This window comes from Erpetoichthys calabaricus, chromosome 11 (genome assembly GCF_900747795.2).
Source record: "Erpetoichthys calabaricus chromosome 11, fErpCal1.3, whole genome shotgun sequence".
Taxonomy (NCBI): domain Eukaryota; kingdom Metazoa; phylum Chordata; class Cladistia; order Polypteriformes; family Polypteridae; genus Erpetoichthys; species Erpetoichthys calabaricus.
In genome coordinates this window covers 24,641,242-24,663,159 of record NC_041404.2, presented here as the reverse complement: position 1 = coordinate 24,663,159, position 21,918 = coordinate 24,641,242, and the positions used below count along the sequence as shown (strand labels likewise).

At 39.1% G+C, this 21,918-nt stretch overlaps 1 protein-coding gene across 2 annotated transcripts in view; it reads left to right on the top strand.

The window, feature by feature from the left end:
- The window catches only part of fstl4 (follistatin-like 4), an 808,779-nt gene that overhangs the window by 534,398 nt on the left and 252,463 nt on the right, over positions 1–21,918 (top strand). For both annotated transcript variants that reach the window (XM_051933466.1, XM_028812623.2), the window contains exons 5-6: positions 9,667–9,857; positions 14,504–14,624. In XM_051933466.1, the coding sequence (XP_051789426.1) occupies positions 9,667–9,857; positions 14,504–14,624 (312 nt within the window). The remainder of the gene's footprint in view (positions 1–9,666; positions 9,858–14,503; positions 14,625–21,918) is intronic.

Below are 21,918 nucleotides of genomic sequence, written 5' to 3'. Positions count from 1 at the left end.
AGCAGCCAGCTTACCATGCCTTTCTGCCAGCCATCGTGCAAAGAGATGGCAAACTGGTGGCCAAAGCCTTCAACAAAAGACTTTTTATGTTGATTCAGGTGTGAAACCATTGCTTTGTGTGCTTTTCTGAAAATGTTTTTTTTTGGAAAAAAATATTCAGCCCTCAAAGAGTTAATATGTCTTTAACCTTTCAGTGTCCAGTCGCTTTGCCAATACTCATTCATAATTTTTAATATTCTGAAAAACCTGCAGATCATCATTTTTGTTGTTTTCAATAACATCCAAGTTGAATTCTGATACAGTATATGTTTTTTTAGCATACTCTATCTATCTATCTATCTATCTATCTATCTATCTATCTATCTATCTATCTATCTATCTATCTATCTATCTGTCTGTCATTTGTATTGAATAGATTTTGACTTTCTGCGGAAATTACGTTCAGAGGTCATCCTAAGACTATCACTTATTAAATTCAAGCATCTGTTTTGACACAGTAAAATGCATTACATATCACTTCAAATTTTGTAATTTTCCCTAATGTATATCACAGTAAACAGCACTGGCCACACAAACTCTATTAATTCTAAGCTGTTGCACATTTATAGGGAGACTTAGGGGTCCTTACTTAACAGCCTTGTGATATCTAGTAAAAGTTAGATTGGGATTTAAATTTTCAACCAGGTTGTAGGCAGACACTAATGAACAGGAGAATACCCAGGATAAAACAAGATTATATTGTCAAGAATTACCGTAGTGTGTAACAGAGGGCAAATCACCAGGATCTGTAAAGCCCAGTCTAAAAGGTGTTTTACAGTTTGTATTGACCCTCAGCTTATTATGCTGTCACCAGCACATGTCTGAGAATGGCACCTTGAACCACCAGAAATCTATAACATCCCATACATTTATTGCTTAATTACACCATCTCTGTTTTGTAATTCACTGCTCTTTATTTTCTCAGCAAGTATTAAGCAAATGAAACTGGATGACACAGCAATATATATCAGGCAGGCTGTTTTTCTTTAGCTGTTCCCCTGGTAAGCAATACAGGGACTGTTTATGGGCATAATTCCAATATTTGCAATACAGCACTCTGTGTGGAATTTCTTAATGTACTTTGATGTAGGTTTCAGAAGCCAAGAGATGAAGGTACACTATGAAGTCCACTTATTTCATTTTTAGAGATTTAGGAGTATAACCAGCACACACTGACACTGTAAGGGAGACGTCTGAAAAGGATAAAAACAGCGAAACATCCAGCAGTTATCCTGGGTGTTAATTTCTTGCCATTCTTGCATCTTGTGTTGATGACATCTTTGATCTGTCATTTAGGAACTTGGTAGCTATAATGTTAGAAGTGTGTCCTATGTGAATGTGCCTGTTTGTGTCATGGTAGCCACCTTACTTAAGAGGAAGTTACATGTCTCAACTTTGCTTCAATGTTAAGACATATTGTTTTAATCAAACTGTAAAATCAAATGACCCTCCTCACTCTTTCAGTAGCAAATGTTTTATTGTTGGAAAGGCCTTTAGGGCCACCACTACTTAAAATATAAATCCTACTTTATGAAATACAGAGATTAGTAGACCCATGGTGGTATGTTGCAACATTACCAACATTTAGGGATATTCAGTTTATACCTGCAATAAACCTGCACCCAAGAGTAAGTTTTAGTGTAAACACCAGGGCTCGCTGTTGCCCCTTAAACCCAACAGACAAACAGGACACAGGGTAAAAGCACTAAGAAGAATTTTAATGTTTCTTCTTGCCTCCAAAGCACCCCAGACACAATAAACAGGCAATTAAATGAGCACAATATTCTCAATAATATCTATTATATAAAAAAATTTTGGGTTGAGACGTGATCATCTCAGAGAGACACTTTGAAGTCCCGTGAGACTTCTTGCACGTCATGCCCTACTTACAAACAATTTCTTGGAGACACTTTAACGTCCCATGACACAAAAAGACAGCTGCTGTAACAGGCTTGTAAATAATTGACGCGCAGCGTGACATGCAGATCACGCAGCTCTGTAGCAGCTAGCGGCAAGCCTGCAGCTGATCTGACCTTAGTGTGTGTTTAGCCCCCCCCCCCCCCACTTCACAACGTGAGCGGCAGTGGGGGTTGAGAGGTGGGCAAGCAAAGTGAGTAGAGGGCAAGTTAATAATAATAATTCTCTCCTCCACACCTCCCAGCAAGCTCTGTCCTACACCTCCTGACTCCGGCTCGCTTGCTGGGTCTCCAGTAGTCCTTTTTATAGTCCTTGACCCAGAAGTGCTTCTGTCCTTCCGCCCACGTGACTTGCTAGCACTTCCGGGTCAGATGGAGAACTGGTCTTTTCTTCAGCCCGGAAGTACTTTGGAGCTTCCATCCTTGTGACCTGGAAGTACTTCTGGGCTATAGATGAGACACGACTCCCCCTGTCCCTTTACAGATCCCCCTGGTGGCACCCAACAGGGCTGAGCAAGCAAACGCCATGTCCCAGGATGCCCTGCGGGAATCCGGGGTACTGCTACAAAAGTATCTGCCTCCCCCTATTCTTCCATCCTCAGGGCATCCCGGCTGAGTTTCTCTCAGAGACCACCCAGGTATGACTGCCACTGTAGCTTTTTTCTTAGGACTGTACGCTTTTTTTTTCCCCTTGATTAATCTAGGAGAACAAGTTTAATGTCATGTCAGTAAACTGACAAAGATTTGAGAGAGAAGGAAGACATAGGTGCTTAAACTGAAAATAGGTCAAAAACTCATCACATCTAATATAAGAGAAAAAAATCAGGGTCAAACGACTCAAAAGTAAAAGTCTAAACCAGGAGGACTTATTTTAAATGAAAGTTCTTCTAGCAAAGGGCTTTGTATCTGTAGCTCGGATATGTGAAGAAACACTTTAATGACCTTTTAACCCATCTCGTGGGTCACAGCCTCCAGGTACACGCTGCTAGCGATGCCCCAAGAATGAGAGCCCAAAATGGCAACAATCGTAAGAATACAAAATGGCAGTCAAAATGAACCAAAATAAAAGACACAATTAAAACAAATTGGAATATCAAAAATAAACTTCACAATCAAAATATGTCAAATAACAAAACAAAATGAGTACCAGATCATTGAAAATGATGGAGATAAACGTATAAATAAAATCCAAATCATAACACTTAAGTTTTGATCAAATAACTAGTGCCGTTTAACAAAAGCAAACACAATTTCATACCATATACCCTGATAGTTGCTTTGTTCTTTGTGTAGTTACACAAAGTCTAAATTTGAATTCCCCTTTCTCTCTCAGCCTTCTAGTCAGCTCCCTATTGCTAGTCAGTTCCCTCTCTGACTTTATATACAGCTTCCATGTGTTTCTCTCCATGAAGATAATCTCTAAACTTTGATCTGAGGCCTATAAACCTAATTCCTGTCCTTCCATCCTGCAGGCTTGTTTCCTGGACCTTCAGTTTTCACCTTGTTGTCTCCACACACCACACTGTTGCCTTGCATTCAGAAGTGGCACCTCAGAATTGTGTCCATATTGTGCCTTGCACTCCTAGTCCTAGTGAAGTGCTCTTGTGAAATCGTTTAAAAGCAGACCTTATACTCGGGGAAGAGGAAAATTTAGTGACTCGACTTGTAAATCCATAAATCTTATCAAAGAAAACACAGCCGTTCTTATCAGTAAAAACACATTTCTAAAAACTCTGGCCTTGCAATGCCTCAGAGTCTTTTTACACATGTTCTTACTGCAGCAAGCTGCCTCCTTTATTAAAGACATTGTGCAGACAATTATCACAAAACACTAAATGCACAGCAACAAAGTGAAACAACAGTAAAAGAACATTCACAAAGAATGTTTCAGAAACAAATGCATTTTGTGCAGTTCTTAACTGAGTTCGTTTCTCTTCATTCCTAAGCATAATTTTAGTGCCCATTACAGTTAACCTTGGAAATAAACAAAGCCTCTCTGGCAATTTATTCTCAGAGCTGTTTTTTGACTTTGTTTTTCACTTTGTTTTGTTTAATACAAGTCCTTTTGCTTTGGTTACTGATTTCTAAACCTCTGCACATTAATCCTGCTTTGTCCAAAGTATATGTGTCTGGTCCATAAAGAACTCCTTCTCACTCCTAGTAATACTGCCGACAATTTCAGTCCACTTCTATGGAAGATCTTATTTATCAAGACATGTATGTCCTTTGTATAATTCATTATTAAATCCACAATCCTCTCTGTTGAGCAACCTGTGGCAGTTTTTTGCCTTCAGGGAGTAACTGACCAGTTATGAAAAAAATTAAGGATCGTTTTATTAATTGTCCTTACAAGATGGCCATTACTAATTGAGATAGATGAAAATGTTTACCAAGAAAAAAACATTTCTTTCAGTTTTTCAATGTGAAGTGATGTTCCCATTCCACAGTGACTGTAGCAAGTTTTCTTCTGGATTGAAATAGCTATTTTCTACAACATATTTCCACTGTTTTCATAATTTTCAGCTACAAGTTGCAGATAGCACACCATCTGTCCAGCTGATCCACCTCATGTAATGTGGCATCCTCAGGTGAATGTAAAGTAATTGTATTTGCCAGGGAGTTATAAATGGAAGTGGAGGCTAGGGACCAGCAACATATGGCTATTGTTTCCAGTGGGTATGTCTTAGGCCAAGGTATAAGAAATAGATTTTAAAGAATGTCTTCCTGAGAAGGAACTGTGATTGCATGAAATCTTCCTAAACTGTAGGTATTAGAGAAGGGCTGTGTCAGAATGCATTTTGATGCACAAACATCAAAAGTAGGCAATCCCATGGTTGCAAAATGAAAAGGTTCAAAACAGCAGTATTAGATGGGGAGATTTCATCACACACTCGATAGCCAAGATATTGTGTATCTATAATGTGCCATTAAAATAGATGACACCACTGCAATACGTCTATTCTGTTATCATGGAGGATGCCAGAGCTGAACCTAGCGAATGGCAGAGTAGCACCAGTGCTCTCCTACCAGAGGAAGTCATCCAGATATTCCAAAGGCTTGGCCTTTCTTCGTATCCATTAGTTGCTGATCACCTGCAGCCAATTTTACTGAATTCTCCAATTTTATTATCTGCTTTGACTTGAAAGTGGGTGAAGGGGAGTGTTGAGGTGCAAGAGGTAGAATTAACAAAAGTCCTCCTTTAATTACAGTCCATATTTAACTGAGATATGGTATGTGAAAGTGAAGAAACAAGACCTCTCAGAAATAGATGATAATTGTGGGTAGCCGATTAATGATGTGTCATAACAGCTTATCCTGAGTCACCACTGACCTTTCTCGCAGAACATAGGCTTAAGAGTCTGAGTGCATTACCAACGGCAGTGCTCACTTTACAATAGAATATCTCTTGCTTTTGTATTTGAACAGTAATGCCCAAAATGTATTGACTAAAAGGAAAATGAGAATAAATTGCAGGATCAGAGCAACATTTATACAACAAATCTGAAGAAGCTGCTGCATTTTTTGAGGGATGTACAGTAAGTGAGAGAGTTTGAATATAAAGTTGAGCAATAAATTACAGCTCTGCCTTTCTCCAGAAATGTGACCTTCAGTAGTAAAGGCCCGCTCCTTTTAATACACTTAAACATTGATATCATTTTTCTTAGTCCAGTGTTGAGCACTAAACACTTGCCCCAAAGTCTTGGCATCATGCCTTCAGTCAGACATCCCTCTCCATATTCAGGTTAGGGTTAAGGTTAGTAAGCAATTCTTCAATTTATATTCATATTTGTTTAATCGTGTTGCTCCAATTTTAGTTGATGTACTGCCTGAGCAAGTTTTTTCAATGAATTTTGAAAATTCTTGTACTATATACAGTGACTGTATGAGTGTTATCAAAAATATCTGAGTCAAATGCAAGAGAAGTAAACTACGCAAAATGACCACTAAACATAATACTTGCATTTTGGCACAAAATGAAAATGTCTCCTAGTTAATCAAAGCCAGTTTAAACTAATAATAATAACAATAGTAATAATAATAATAATAAGTTTTATTTATGTAGTGCCTTTCATACACTCAAGGACACTTTACAATTCAATACACATATTAACAAGACAGTAGAAATTACATACATGAAAAAGAATAATACTCATTGAAAAGATGTTTTTAACAGAAGTTTGAAATTAATAATAGAGAGGGAGAGAATTCCAAATTTTAGGGGCTATCACACTGAAACCTCTGCCACCCATAGTTACTAACCTGTATTTAGGTTCAGTGAGTAGCTTAGCGTCCGATGATAGTAATGAACGGGCAGGAGTGTAAGGAAGCAGCAGCTCTGACAGATAATGAGGGGCTAAACCATGAAGGGTTTTAAAGGTGAGATGAATAATTTTATATTTGATTCTTGAAAAAACTGGTAACCAATGTAAATCATAGAGGACAGGAGTGATGTGAGCAGATTTTTTAGTGTGTGTAAGTAAACGAGCAGCAGAATTCTGAACATATTGTAATCTATTGATATATTTAGTCAGGAGGCCATAAAACAAAGCATTACAATAGTCCAGACGGGTAGTGATGAAAGCGTGAATGAGTAAGCAGTTCATCTACCTGGTTCTGTTCATGTCACAGTCTAGCAGGGTGGTTCATATAAAGGAACCAGGTGTTTGCTCAAAACAGTCTGAATTGACAGGATAGATAAATCTCTGAGCATATAATTACACTGCAACAGAATGGACACTAACCAAGTGCTGATTCCAGGACAGGCTGTGAATTTCTATAACCATGACCTGGATACAATCAATTTAAAGGGGTAGTACACTATGACATAGAATAGGATTATTTTGACCAACACTTAATTAATGCATGATTGTTCATTCATTCATTCCTTTGTTCAAACAAACCAACAAACTTTATTTTTGCCCTGGGGGAAATTTAGCTTGAAAGAGAAGATCGACAGACAGACAGACAGACAGACAGACAGACAGACAGACAGACAGACAGACAGACAGACAGACAGACAGACAGACAGAGAGTATACACACACACTATGGTAAGAACACAGAGAATGGCTAACAAGGAAAACAATAATTTAAAAGAAAGAAAAACGTTTGACTTGTCAGCCCCAGTCACACTGGTATTGCTGTTGGCATAAAGGAGCCCCAGTCGTGTTTCTTCACACATTTCTGCTGAGTAATGAATTGGCTGAAAGTCCTCAGAGTTAACATGTCAAAGAGAGGATGTGCAGCATTGTTCATAATGGCACTCAGTTTTGCTTTAATTCTTTCATTTGCTATTACCAGGGGGTCCAGAGTATGTCTTGTAATTGAGCCTGTCCTTTTAATTAGCTTGTTACCAGCCCAGCACACCACAGCATAGAAAGCATAGAAACTCACTCTGGACATCCACAGAGTTGTAGAAGCTGTGAAGGATGTCACTTCCCACATTAATGAAAGGCAGTCTGCTAAGGAAGAAGAGCCTGCTCTGCCCTTTTTCTATATAGCTCGTCTGTGTTCTGAGACCAGTCCAACCTGTCGTTGATGTGGAACCCCAAGTACTTGTAGGAGTGGACCACCTCTACATCCACTCCTTGAATAGTGACTGGATACATGGATTGTTTGCTGTGGCAAAAGTCAATAACCAGTTTCATGGTTTTGCTGATGTTAAGTTGCAGCCAATTCTCTTTGCACCAAGAAACAAACTTCTCCACCTGACTCCTCTCCTCTATCTTATCCCCTTTATCAGTACACTCCATAAGTGCAGAATCATCTGAGAATTTCTGCAAGTGACATGACTTGACTTTGTAATTGAATATGTAAAGAGTGAAGAGAAAAGGAGACATGAGTGTTCCTTGTGGTGCTCCTGTGTTGCTCACATCTGTATTGACAAAATGAGTGAGAAGACAGGCTGGCATTCCTTATTCTAGAATGACTTGAATGCCTTACATCAGAACCAGAGGATTCTAGGGTTTTGACTATAAGAGTATTCTTCAAGTTTTTTTTTTTTTTTTTTTTTTTTTAAGTATGATTTTTATTCAGCTTTAATAATAATAATAATAATGCATTTTATTTACTCTCGAATATGCTATTCAGGTAAAGCAGCATATAACTGAGTGTGCCTTTTTGAAGACATTGCATGTTTACAGGCTCACACATTTGCCCAGCAACGGCATGGTCATAGATGAGTCCATCAAAACTAGTGGCTTCATGAATGCAAGACAACACTGACTGCAAAGGTCAAAATAATATGAAATGCATTTACAATAGGCAGCGATGTTGCAATGGCCAAGTAACTGGTGTGACAGACGACCAGGGACCTTGCCCCACCGGGACGCCTAGAGAAGCAAAGGTCCAGGAGAGGGGCAATTCCTTCCCTGGGATGCAAGAGGGCAGCCCTCCTGGATTGCATGGGGGCCAAGAAGCTTGGAAGCTCAACCCTGTGGGGGTCCGTGGCCACCACCAGGGAGCGCCTGGATGATTCTGGGGCCATGGACTGCAGCACTTCCATCACACCAGGAAGTGCTGCCGGAACAGGAACCAGGTACACCCAGAGTGCTTCCGTTTGCCCATGCAGCACTTCTGCCACACCAGGAAGTGCTGCAGGATAAAAGGGCCCGCCTCACTCCATTCAGGGAGCCGGAGTCAGGAGGCAGAGGAAGGAGTTTGCAGGAGAGGAGAGGAGAAGAGGCAGCAGAAGAGAAGAGAAAAGGAAAAGAATAAAGAAGAAAAAGGGACTGTGACTTGTTTATGGTGCATTGTGCTGTGTGAACTGTAAAATAAACACATGTGCTTTGATCAGTGTGCCTTTGGCGTTTGTATGTGTCGGGTCAAGCGCTGGTATAAGCTCCATCAATTGTAACACTTGTCAGTAAACCCCAAAGTTGCCAGTTCAATCCCTGCCTATAACTCATTATGAGTGACCCTGAGTAAGCTTGTGCTCCAACTATGAAAATATCTATGAAACAGTTGTAGAAGACATAAAATGTAAAAAAAAATCATTCAAATGGTGGAAAATTACAAAAACTGAGTGAAAGTAGCCCTTAACACTTACAAATCCTCTGTTGTCTGCAGATTTCAGCCTTTTCTTGCTGCCTTCGTCATTTCCATGCCAACTCATAGCTGACAAATTTTTAGTCATAATGTCTCAATACTGTTCAAAGTTTCATTAGCACTTTCTAAAAATGCATCCCTACCTTCTGCAGCACTAAATTACATCAGTGACACTTACACATTTTTGAACGTTTTTGTTTATGACAAGAACACAAATAGCTGTTATTCACAGTCAGCTAGATAACTGAAAAATGGCTTGTCCATGACTGCAATCCTCTTACCTTTACCAAATGAATTGTAATTCAGTGACCTTAGATGTGACTCTCTGTGTCTTCTGAGTAGAAAAACAACATACAGGCCTGACAGGAACTGCTGAAGGCGATGAAATGGCTAAAATTAGTCCTTCTGGAACGTGTAAAAGCCAGCTGAAATGATACTGCGCTTTACTGCGGACAAGTACCAGACAGCTCTCCCACTATTTTATTGTGTGTTACTGTAATTTCATGTCCTCACTTCTACGAAACTTTTTTTTTCTTGGTCGATTCTTGATTCTGGGACAACAAGTAATCTCCATTAACATTTAATGACTATGTACTGTGGAAATATGTAAACATTATATTAGAATTTAGAAGATGTGAGTGACAGTGTCTGTTTTGTCATTGCAGGTGACACATGCACCATGGCCGAGTACAACAGGCTGAAAAATATGCTCTTGGACCTCCAGTCTAAGCATTCATCACAGCAAGGTGGTGCCCGAGAAAACGGGATGGCTCACAGGAGGCATTTAGTGCAGGAGATGTTCAAATACTTTGATGTCAATGGAGATGGACACTTGGACAGCAGTGAACTAGCTCAGGTACATTATTTCTGCTCAGATCTGTTTATTCTCATTAATAATTTTTCAGAAAACAGACTCAGATTGTTTTCAAGGATTTACAAATAACAACAGCATACAATAAATCTCCACAAGCCCTACAACACCAATGCAATCTTTATATTTTTACACAAATCCATGTAAATATCCTTCCTTTTCTAAACCTGCCTAATCTGTGGCTTAACTTTTGTGGGGGGCTAAAACCTATTCTTGCACCATTGGGTAAAATCCTGGGTAGTCAGGCAGTATCTGTGTAGTCTCACAGGACCTGATGTGATTCTCATGAGAATATATGCCTGGGGGCGACTCACTAAAATCCACAGCTGAAGAGGTTACAGCCAAAGGGTTTTCTTTCTAAAAACCCACCCTAATTTTCACCACCCCATGCACTATAAACAGTTAGGTACAACGGAAAACACAAGTGTAGCAACATGTTGATGGCTATCAAAATGTATTGAATTTATTAAGGCCACAGTAATGGTGACATTTCAAAATCAATGCATTAAGAATAGATTTCAATTAAGTATTGTGATCTATATATACTCTGGTATGTTCTATTTGGGATTTACATGTCGGGTCACTTAATCTAGATAAGGTTTGGTCTTGGGGGGGCTGAAGTCTATTCCAGATAGCATTGAGTACAAAGCAGGAACAAACACTGGACAGGGAATACCAAAGCACACATGGGCCAATTTAACATCACTAATTCCCCTAACCTGCATGTCTGTGTACAGTGGCAGGAAACTGGAGCACCTGGAGAAACTCACACAGACATGGAAAGAATGCTGGCATTTACAATTACAGTGGAACCTTGGGTCACGACCGTAATCCATTCCGAAACTCTGGTCGTAACCCGATTTGGTCATGACCCAAAGTAATTTCCCCCATAGGATTGTATGTAAATACAATTAATCCGTTCCAGACTGTACGAACTGTATGTAAATATATTTTTTTTTAAAGATTTTTAAGCACAAATATAGTTAATTATACCATAGAATGCACAGTGTAATGGTAAACTAAATGTAAAAACGTTGAATAACACTGAGAAAACCTTGAACAGAGAAAAGTAACATTGCAAGAAATTATGCTATAGCCTTATGAACTGCTCACTAAAAACACTTTTTTAATGAGTTTTAAGCACAGGGAAAAACATAAACATTTGAAAAATCCGTAATTTAATAAACAACCAAGAAAAGTAACATTGCAACAATGCATGCTACGAACCGATTGCTGTAAACAGAAGTGAAGTGGAGGTTAAAATCCAGTAGAAAAAAGTCTTCATTAAATACAACAAGGTTAAAACAATGCTCAAATCAGTCTCTTTAAAAACAAACCCGGCCAGCCCTGTCTCTCGTGTGTGTGTGTCTCTCTCTCTCTCGCGCGTGTGTGTGTGTGTCTCTCTCTCTCGCGCATGTATGTGTGTCTCTCTCTCGCGCGTGTATGTGTGTCTCTCTCTCTCTCTCGCGTGTGTATGTGTGTCTCTCTCTCTCTCTCGCGCGCATGTGTGTGTGTCTCTCTCTCGCACGTGTATGTGTGTCTCTCTCTTTCTCTCGCGCGTGTATGTGTGTCTCTCTCTCTCTCTCTCGCGCGCATGTGTGTGTGTCTCTCTCTCGCACGTGTATGTGTGTCTCTCTCTCTCTCTCGCGCGCATGTATGTGTGTCTCTCTCTCTCTCTCGCGCGCATGTGTGTGTGTCTCTCTCTCGCACGTGTATGTGTGTCTCTCTCTTTCTCTCGCGCGTGTATGTGTGTCTCTCTCTCTCTCTCGCGCGCATGTGTGTGTGTCTCTCTCTCGCACGTGTATGTGTGTCTCTCTCTCTCTCTCGCGTGCATGTGTGTGTGTGTGTCTCGCTCTCTCACGCTCACTCTCTCTGTGTCGCTCGCTGCACAGGGAAAGACTGAACACTTGCGGAAATCATCAGCGCGCACAAACCGAAAGGGAAACTGGCTTGTTCGTATACCAAGTGTGTGGTCGTGAACAGATTCAGGAGTTTGGCGAACTTTTCTGTCGTAACCCGATATGTACGTGTTCAGAAACGTTTGTGAACCAAGGTTTCACTGTATGCAGAAGTTTTAACCTACTTTAGTTATTCATCTTGACGTACAGGCAGAACTTGAATTCTTGGCAGCCTCATCCGTGTTTCAGCTGGAGTGATGTTAATGTCATTCAGCACATTTTCTGCTTCATTTCTACAGTGCCAGTACTTAACAAGTGCCTCAGTGCAGCAAACCGGTCCTAACTGGTTGAAAAATCTCTGATTGATGAAATTGTATTCCTACTCTTAGGTGTAGGCTTTCCAGCTCGATGGCCATTGCAGTATCATTCTTGTCGTGGTTGCAAAGTGGCAACAGTTACTGTATGTGCTCCTTAGTGCAGTATCCTGCCTTATTATGTTTTCCTTTACTTTAATTATTATTATTATTTTAATCATCTTTGTTTAGTATCAGAAAAATAGATAACATCATCATGAGTGGCAGCTTAAGGCAAGGGGTGCCATGAAATCGTGACATCATTAATTCTCAAACATGAATTCTTACTGCTAGCTGGATGTAGGTGTAGGATGCTTGGTAACTACTTCTCATGACTTACTCAAGGTAGGACAAATTCTTATCTTAGTAGGACTTTTATTGCAATCAAGTCAAGTCACGTTGGGGAGCATGCACTGGTACAGTGCATTGCTGCACCCACTACACGACGAAACAACTCGGGATCCCAGTTTGCAACCCCCCAGGCAGACACGCAGTCCAGTCCCACCCTCCAGAAATGACCCTCTATCTGTTGCAGCCAGGTGTTATGTAGGCAACCCCTTGGTCTGGTCCAGCCACTTGGGTCACCAACAATGAGGATCTTACGAGCCGGATCACCCTCAGGGAAATGCGCCACATGGGCATAGTGCCATAATTGATGCTCCCTCACAATGCAGGTAGTGTGCCTTATTCGGGACTTCATGAGCAACCGCTCATTCGACACAAAGTCAAACCAATGGTACCCAAGGATTCTGTGAAGAGACACAGTACCAAAGGAGTCCAGTCTTCATCTCAGATCACTGGATAGGGTCCATGTGTCACAACCATATAGCAAGACAGGAAGCACCAGGACTCTAAAGACTTGGACCTTCATCCACGCACCCCTATTTATTGCAATGCCTCGGAGTAATTCCAAGACACTTTATGAATACGGGCACAGGTGTATTGACTTCAGAATTTTGCATCTCTTGTGGATCTTTATTATCAACCGCAATAAGAATGACTTCACACTGTTTAGCTCAAATGCAATAAGAGAGACGCACAGACTCACACACAGACACTTCTCCTTTTATTAAGATGGATAAGCTGATTTGTTTCTTTCCGGCAGATATTCTCTGTTGGATGTTTTCACTGGTAATGCTTGCAATGCATCATGTCTCTCTGGTTACTCTGTCCCTGTTATATTCCATTTGGTAAGGGATTTGTAAAAGCAGGGCTAATGTTTGTGATGTACCATCTGTTGGATAACAGAGACATAGCAACCATGCAGGCACACAAACGCGTGACCTTTTATTCCTCTCTAATTGCCCTCTGTAATGGCCCATTGCAGCGACCCTTTTATCGACTGTCTAGCTTTAGGTTATCTGCCCACCAGACCCCCATACTGTACAGTGCTTGACTAATCCAGCATTCAAGAGTTGCTCTGCTCAGACAAGAAGTCTGGCATAACTACACTACTATTTTTAACACATAGATTGAAATAAACATTTTAAGTTGAATGTTTTCTTAACTTTATTAGTTTGAAATTTCACCATTAGTTTTAAATATTTGCTGTATTTACATTTTATTTGATCTCACTTATTTTCATGTGTTAAAGCAAACCAAAGAGCCTGATGAAAGTGGCCGTGCTGTTTGCTTTTCTTCATTGCCTTTAATTCTCCTTGTGCCGCGTTCCTCGACAAATGCTGTTTCAGTGCAGCATTAGGGACCCAACTGTGTTTCTGTAATTGCTGTTTTGGTCCTAACATACGAAAGCACCCACAAACAGTAAATAACGTTTTTTTTTCCCTTTGTTTGGTCCGAAAATGGTGTCCTAGGGTCACTGAATTTACCCAGCTTTGTGTTACAGCCTGTTGTAAGTGAAACAAATCCTTTCACACTTTTCCAATATTTCAGCGTAAATCATTAATACTAAGCTCACCCTGGACTCTTCTTGCAGTGAAATTGCTTCTTGACTCTTTTGAATGTGTAAATATCAATCCTCCCAAATACCTGACCTCAGCAACTTTATAGCTCTTACCTTATCGTTATGCTCAAAGAGAAGGAAAGGTCTCAAATCACATGAAATAAGGTCAGTAAATCTTGTTATATTGCCTTGGAGATCCATATCATATGCTGAATATATTCACACAACGGCACTTTTTTTCTTCACCAAAAATGCTTTTATACCACTGAGTATGTTTAAAACAAAATCAATTTATTACCTTTATGTCTTTTTCTTCCCTATGATTCAGAGTTTATTAATTGCCTTTCATCTCATCATTATTCGTGCTGCAGTCTTGGTTTAGTAATAGAATTTCTGCCAGCAGAAAAAAAAAATGTAAACGTAAAAGAAATGGTGGCAAGTTCACTTTGTGAGCTTTACACAAATTTTTCTTTTCAGATTTCCATGCAAGATCACCTGGAGAATGATCTACTGGAGTGTACATTGCAGGACTTGTTGAAATATGATGACTACAATAGCGACGGCCACCTGACACTTCTAGAACTCTACACAGCCTTCCGTAAGTCTCCCTAAACTCAAACAGATGGCCTATGATACATGCAAAGAAAATAAATCATCTCAGAACTGAAGGCAGATCTTTTCCATTAATGCGACACCTCATACTTCCACATTATTCTGTTCTAGAGCCATAAATTTCTGGTACGGCCTTATGTCATACTTGTGGTGAAGTGAGTGAGAGATGGTACCCTTCTGAGCTGGGCTTCTGATTCAAAGTAAAAAGTTTCCTCTGTTCAAATAACAGACCATGTATCCCTCTTGCCTCAGTTCAGTGAACCATGGTTTCTAAGAGTCATGTGCAGAATTGTTGATTCCCAATTTAAATTTCTTCACCTGACCCTGCATCATTAAGGACCATTTTTGTGAAGGCCTCGGTTTTTTCGATTTTGGCTTGGTGGTAACATACGGTTCAACAACAAAGGGCAACTAAATAACTGCGGCTTAAAAAAAAAAAAAAGGTTCAGACGAAATATTCTCTTATGATGTTCTAATCATTTGCACCTGATCTGGCACAACTGATTTAGTATCTGTCGGATTTGAGGATGTGGTAACTAGAGAGGGGATGCACTTACTTTTTCTATGTGTGAAGTTTGTATCTGTGTTTATTTAAATGATGCAGTGGACTTCAAAATGTAAATACGGCCTGATTTATGTTGTAGTATATCACCTTTATTTATAGATACTGTTTAAATGAAGATCAAATCTTGATATGTACACATATACTAAAAATATAAAAACATTTCATGGGATGCAGATGACTTTTTCACATGGCTGTCATTTAGTGGTTCAGCCGTCTGGAGTTTTTTTGTTTTTTCTGTCCTCCCTGGGCATCGGACCTTACTTTTATTCTATGTTTATTAGTGTTCCCTAATTTTAATTATTTATTTTACCTTTTTTCTCTTTCTTCATCACGTAAAGCACTTTGAGCTACATTGTTTGTATGAAAATATGCTATATAAATAAATATTGTACAACATTTACATGAGTACAACAACAACAACATTTATTTATAAAGCACATTTTCATACAAAAGATATAGCTCAAAGTGCTTTACAGAAAGAAGGAAGAAAAAAAAAACAAAATATAAAAATAAAATAAGGCAATACTAATTAACAAAATAATAAATTAATAAAAAGTAAGGTCCGATGGCCAGGGAGGACAGAAAAAAAAAACAACTCCAGATGGCTGGAGAAAAAAACAAAATCTGCAGGGGTTCCGAGGCCACGAGACCACTCAGCCCCTTATAGACATTCTACCTAACATAAATAATCTCAATCAGTCCTCATTGTATTCAGGGTCCTCATGGAAGAACTTGATGATGATGGTCATGTGGACCTCTAGCCTTCAATCCATCAATGTAGGGACATTACAGAGCTTTGATCAGGTGGTGGTGCTGTAGATCACCACCACAGTACAGATTTCAGAGCCACTAAGAATGATAAGGATAATTAAATGCATATGCAGAATATCAGGATTAAACTGAAATGAAGCTATGAGAATGTTGTACAGTATATGTCATGTTAATATAATGTGTTTTAAGCAGTTTTTTAAAGTGCTACTGTATTAGCCTGGTGAATTTCTGTCGGTAAGCTATTCCAGATTTTAGGTCCATAACAGCAGAAGGCCGACCTCACCACTCTTTTTAAGTTTAGCTCTTGGAATTTTAAGCAGACACTCATTTGAAGATCTGAGGTTACGATTAGGAGTGAAAGGTGAGAGGCATTCTGAAATATAGGATGGAGTGAGATTATTTAAAGCTTTGTAAACCATAAGCACTATTTTAAGAGTTTAGTGTAATATAGTTATTGTTTGTTAACTTGTTGTGCATTGGTCCTGTGCTGTGTTATATATCTACTATTTGTGTATATTTTGTACCATGGTTCAAAGGGAATGTTATACTGTGCCACTGTGGCATTATAAGGCATCTGGTAGCCATAGCTTACCTTGACTCTGAACTCTGTGCTGCCCCCTCCACTCAGATCTGTTCCTACATGTGCTACTTACAAAACTCAATGCTCCGGCACAACCTTCCCACATAATCAAATACAGTCAAACTTTACAAATGACACAACTAATACACGAATGGCGTCCTTTAAATGTCTGTAGAGAAACTGAGTGCAAACTCTCAAAAACCAAGAGCAAACTTTTTTTTTCTTATCAGCTCCTTCAGGTCACTCCATTACTCGTACTTGATTAGTCCCATCTGAGCTCCCCCAGTGCTGTCCTTAGGCTTAGCTCTTAAGAAATGCTGACAGATGCTCTTTTTAAACTGTTGAGTGGAGCAAGTAAATAGTGACAGAGATTCCACATGACACCCGGTACAAAACCTAATAAGAATACATTTTATTGTAGACTTGAAGCACTCTGGAGGTCTTAAATCAGAAGAGGTTCTACTGCACGAATCCAGCATTCTGAGATCAAATGCTGTGGCTGGTTGTTGCCTGTGTGGAAATGTACTCACTCCCTGTGTCTGCATGGGCCTTCATCTGTGTACTCTGACATTCCTCCAACATTCCAAAAGAAATTCCAAATTGGCACTGTGTGAGCAGGCCTTGTACCATCACTCCCTGTTTAGTGCCGGTTCTTGCATTGATGCGTGAATCTGTCAGAATAGGCTGCAGTCCACTATGACTGTGAAGTGAGTCTTCTTTGAGTATACGAGGAAATAGACAATGGACAATTGATATATACTCTTTACTTTCATAAAGCTCAGTTTATAAATACAGTATCTTCATATAATGATTGTACTTGTATGGCCTTTTAATAACAGTGTTTTATAACAATACTTTGTAGTGGAAAAGGGGTGGTTTACAATCATTTTAAAACTTCTTGTCAAGCTGAATTACTCAAAACTCTAATATAACACACAAGCATTTGTTTTTCAGTCAAAAATCTATTTATTTTTCCTTACACAGTACATCCATCCATCAGTTTTTGAACCTGCTTGTTTTGTTCAGAGTCACAGGTAGCTGGAGCTTATCCTGAGGACATGTGCGTGTATATTTTCTTATATATACTGTATATGTATGCATTAGGGATGATCCAATCAGGTTTTTTAAGGCCAATACCGATCACCGATTTTCACGATACTTTCTCAGCTGATTCCAATACTAATTCTGATTTTTTTTTTCTTTTTTTATCCCTTTAAAAAACTTTTTACACTAAGCTCCTGCATAACCAGATGCATAGAAGCTTGTGTCTTGTATTGAAGTATAGTTTATAATTAAACTATAGACCACAGGTTCTAAGGTTTGATTTTGTATTAACAAAATGAAATTGAGTAGGCTTATTGTTCAGTGACCATAAAATACTAAAATACATACTTTAACTAATAAAATATGAAGAAAAATATTTTTCCATAATACATATGGCGTAAAATTAATTACAATCTGTCATATTGCTTCATTTTTTCTTTATGTACCTACAGTATCTGAAACAAGGCTTAAAGTAGTTTTCACCATTTCTCTTATCAACAAATATATATATATATATATATATATATATATATATATATATATATATATATATATATATTATAAAAAAAATCTTGGTGGAAAGGAGACCGGGGAGACAAGACGTGAATTTGTGAATTTCCCCTTGGGATTAATAAAGTATCTATCTATCTATCTATCTATCTATCTATCTATCTATCTATCTATCTATCTATCTATCTATCTATCTATCTATCTATCTATCTATCTATCTAGCTATCTATCTATCTATCTATCTATCTATCTATCTATCTATCTATCTATCTATCTATCTGTCTTCTCAGAAGACACTTAAAAGATCCGCGAGATGAAAGAGATTGGCCACAGAGCATCTCGTGGGGACCTTAAACATGAGGCTTGGTGCCAATAGATTGCAATTTGACGTCCTGTGAGAGACACTGTAACGTCACGTGAGACAAGGCCGTGAGACAACATTTAAAACAAGTTCACGGACATCTAAGCAAGCAGTTGTTGAAATACTTTTGGTAGTCAGACATCATGTGCTCCCAGCTCTTTAAACAACGACAAGCGTCAAGCAGAACACGCAGCTTGCCAGAAGCAGCAGCTGGAAGCCAGCAGATGATCCAACCGCAACTACTTAGCGTGCGTTCAGCCACCCTCCCCCCCCCCCCCCCCCCTCCCCCCACCCCACCCCCCCTTCACAACACGAGCATCGTTATACTTCCTATGAGAAAGAGATTTAACCACACCCCTAGTGTATATACATATATTTATGTATATATATTCTCACAGGTCAGGTCAGGTTGGGGAGCATGCACTGGTACAGTGTGTTGTTTCACCAACTACACAATGAAACAGCTTGGAATCCCAGTTGGCAACCACCCAGGCAGACACGGAGTCTATACACACAACCCCAAAAATATTAATTTATCTCCCACAGCCAGGTGTTATGTGGATATCACTTTGGCCTGGACAAACCGCTCAAGTCCTCAACAATGAGGATCATGTAAGCCAAATCACCCTTGGGGAATTGCGCCACATGGCTGTAGTACTGTAACTGATGCTCTCTTAAAATGCAGGTAATGTGCCTCATTCAGGACTGTGAGCAACTGCTCGTTCGACACAAAATAAAACCAGCAGTACCCAAGGATTCTCCGAAGAGACACAGTGCCAAAGGAGTCCAGTCTTCATCTCAGGTCACTGGATAGTGTCCATGTCTCACAACCATATATCAAAACAGGAAACACCAAGACTCTAAAGACTTGGACTTTTGTCCTTTTGCTGAGATATTGGGAGCACCAAACACCACTTTCCAGTAACCTCATGATCCCCCACCACCGCCTTTCCCAGTTCATCTACTGATTTCATAGTAGGAGTCACCAGAGGCATGAATGTAAGTAAACATCTCGATGAGGTCGACATTCTCTCAGCAGACAGATACACTGCTGATGGCTGTGCCCAAGAGGTCATTAATGGCCTGGATCCGGGTTTTAATCATTTTAAGTCATATTAAAGTATATTTATAGAAGTGTATTTTTTCTTCAATGTCTTAGATAGACATTCATAGTTCTTGAGGTGTAATTATAAAATATGAATTACCATTTTAATTATGTACTACTTTTTTCTTACCAAAACTGAAGCTGTATGACACACAGCAACAAATATAACATAGTACAAATTTTTAAAAAAGCAGATTGTTTACTAAGCAGTAATTTCAAATTTGTGTTTTTCTTTTCTTTTTCCAATTAAAAGTATTAGCTGCTGCATTTTAAACAAGCACACTGGGCAAATTCAAGCGTGTCCATTTTAATTTAAAGGACAAAATAAAGGTTTGAATTCCTTAAAGTAGCTTTTCTTGCCATTTGTCTAGTTACATGGAACGACGTCTCTAATTCCTTTTTTTACTTTCTTGTATACAAAGTAATACGAGAGCTAGAAGAAGTGGCCGGGGAGAGGGAAGTCTGGGCATCTCTGCTCAAGCTGCTGCCCCCGCGACCCGACCTCGGATAAGCGGAAGAGGATGGATGGATGGATGGATGGATGGATGGATGGATGGATGGATGGATGGATGGATGGATGGATGGATGGTATACAAAGTATAGGGAAAATATTGTAATCCTCCAATAATTCCATTTTGAGATTTTGATGAATCTCAACGTTTTAAACCTCCCTGAGTCCAAAAATACCATTTTTGAAATTATGTCTGTGTGTCTGTCTCTGTGTGTGTGTAAATAAACATGATAACTTGAGTACGCTTTCACTTAGGTCAACCAAATTTTGCATACAATTATTAGGTACAAAACATAGATTTCTGTCAACTATTGGGCTATTTCCGTAAACCAGAAGTGCTACTTTTTTATTCATGCAACTGATTTACTCCGAATTACTCAACCTTACTTGTATAATAATTGTTCAATATATTATTTATTTGATTTGATTTGTTGTTTATGGTTCTTTAATGTACATAAGAAAAAAATATAATTATTGTCTTGAAGTTTACTCCTCAAATATCCATCCCCATAACTGAGTATATGAGAATGTCCAGGAGAGACCACTCCCAGTTTTTTTCAGTTTATTACTCCACTTTCTTTAACGTAAAGGCTAATATACCAATTGCCTCCCATTCACTGATAAAAAAGCTTCCACACGCAACTCTTTGTTTACACTGCAGGAAGTTTGCTGCAAAACAAAGAAAAGGATGCTGGCTCAGCTACCGTATTACATCGCACACTCCAGCTAAATTATCGTAAAACGGTCGGTTTTGGTGATTGGCCTTTTTACCCATCACCAATCAAGTCTTTTTTTAATGGAAATCGTCCAATTTTGAATGACAGCCAATTGATCCGAGCATCCTTAGTATGTATGAATATAAGCTGGAGAAAGAAACTAAATGAAGGAGTAAATTGTGTTCATTATGCCATTAAAAAATTTTGTAAGGATTTGTGCTATATGAAATAACATACTGTCGTATATACTCGCGGATAAGTCGGGACTTGATTTTATTGTATAATTTCTGGTATTTTATAATGTCAGTCGTATAAGTCGAATGCAGAAAGCTCTATTGGTCCAAGAGGTTATGATATGCTAACGCCCACCTGAGAGAGTAACCACGGAGCACACTGCCTTTTTTTTCTATGTGGGTTTGGCAATGTACTGTATCAGTGCGTACTCCTAACCTCTCTCTCTCTCTCTCTCTCTCTCTATTGTGCCTAAGTGAACACACGGTAATACCCGACTATTCCGAAGCAACGTTTGCATTGTTTTGTGTGTCTCACACCCTCATACACCTTTATCCTAAGAGCATCTCTTATCTACGATGGAGCATTCGATCAGAAGAAAATATAAAGCTGGTTTTAAATTAAATGTCATTGAAGTAGTGAAAGAAATCAGTAACTGCGCTGCTGCAACAAAATTTGATGTGTCTGAGAAACTGATGCGAGATTGGAGGAGGCAAGAAGATATAAAAATGGGCATATAAGTCAGGGTCTGATTTTATGATCGATTTTTGACTTATACATGGGTATATACGGTAACTGTATATCTGGTATTGATAAAAACTGTGTGCATGTGTAATGTGCCATCCGTCATTCTATTCTCAAACCTCCTTAATCCAATTTCTCGTCATCATGGAGAGAGCCTCTCCTGGTAAATTTGGGATGAAGACAGAAACTAACTCAGGAAGGGATGAGAGTATATAATAGATGTGAATGTGCATATGGAAACTGTATGCCTGTGTGTGTGTGCGTGTGTGTGTATGTGTGTATTCAGAAAGTACTCAGACCACAAATTCAGCAGCCTTGTACCAAAATCATTTAAATTCTTTTTTTCCCTAATTAAGCAACA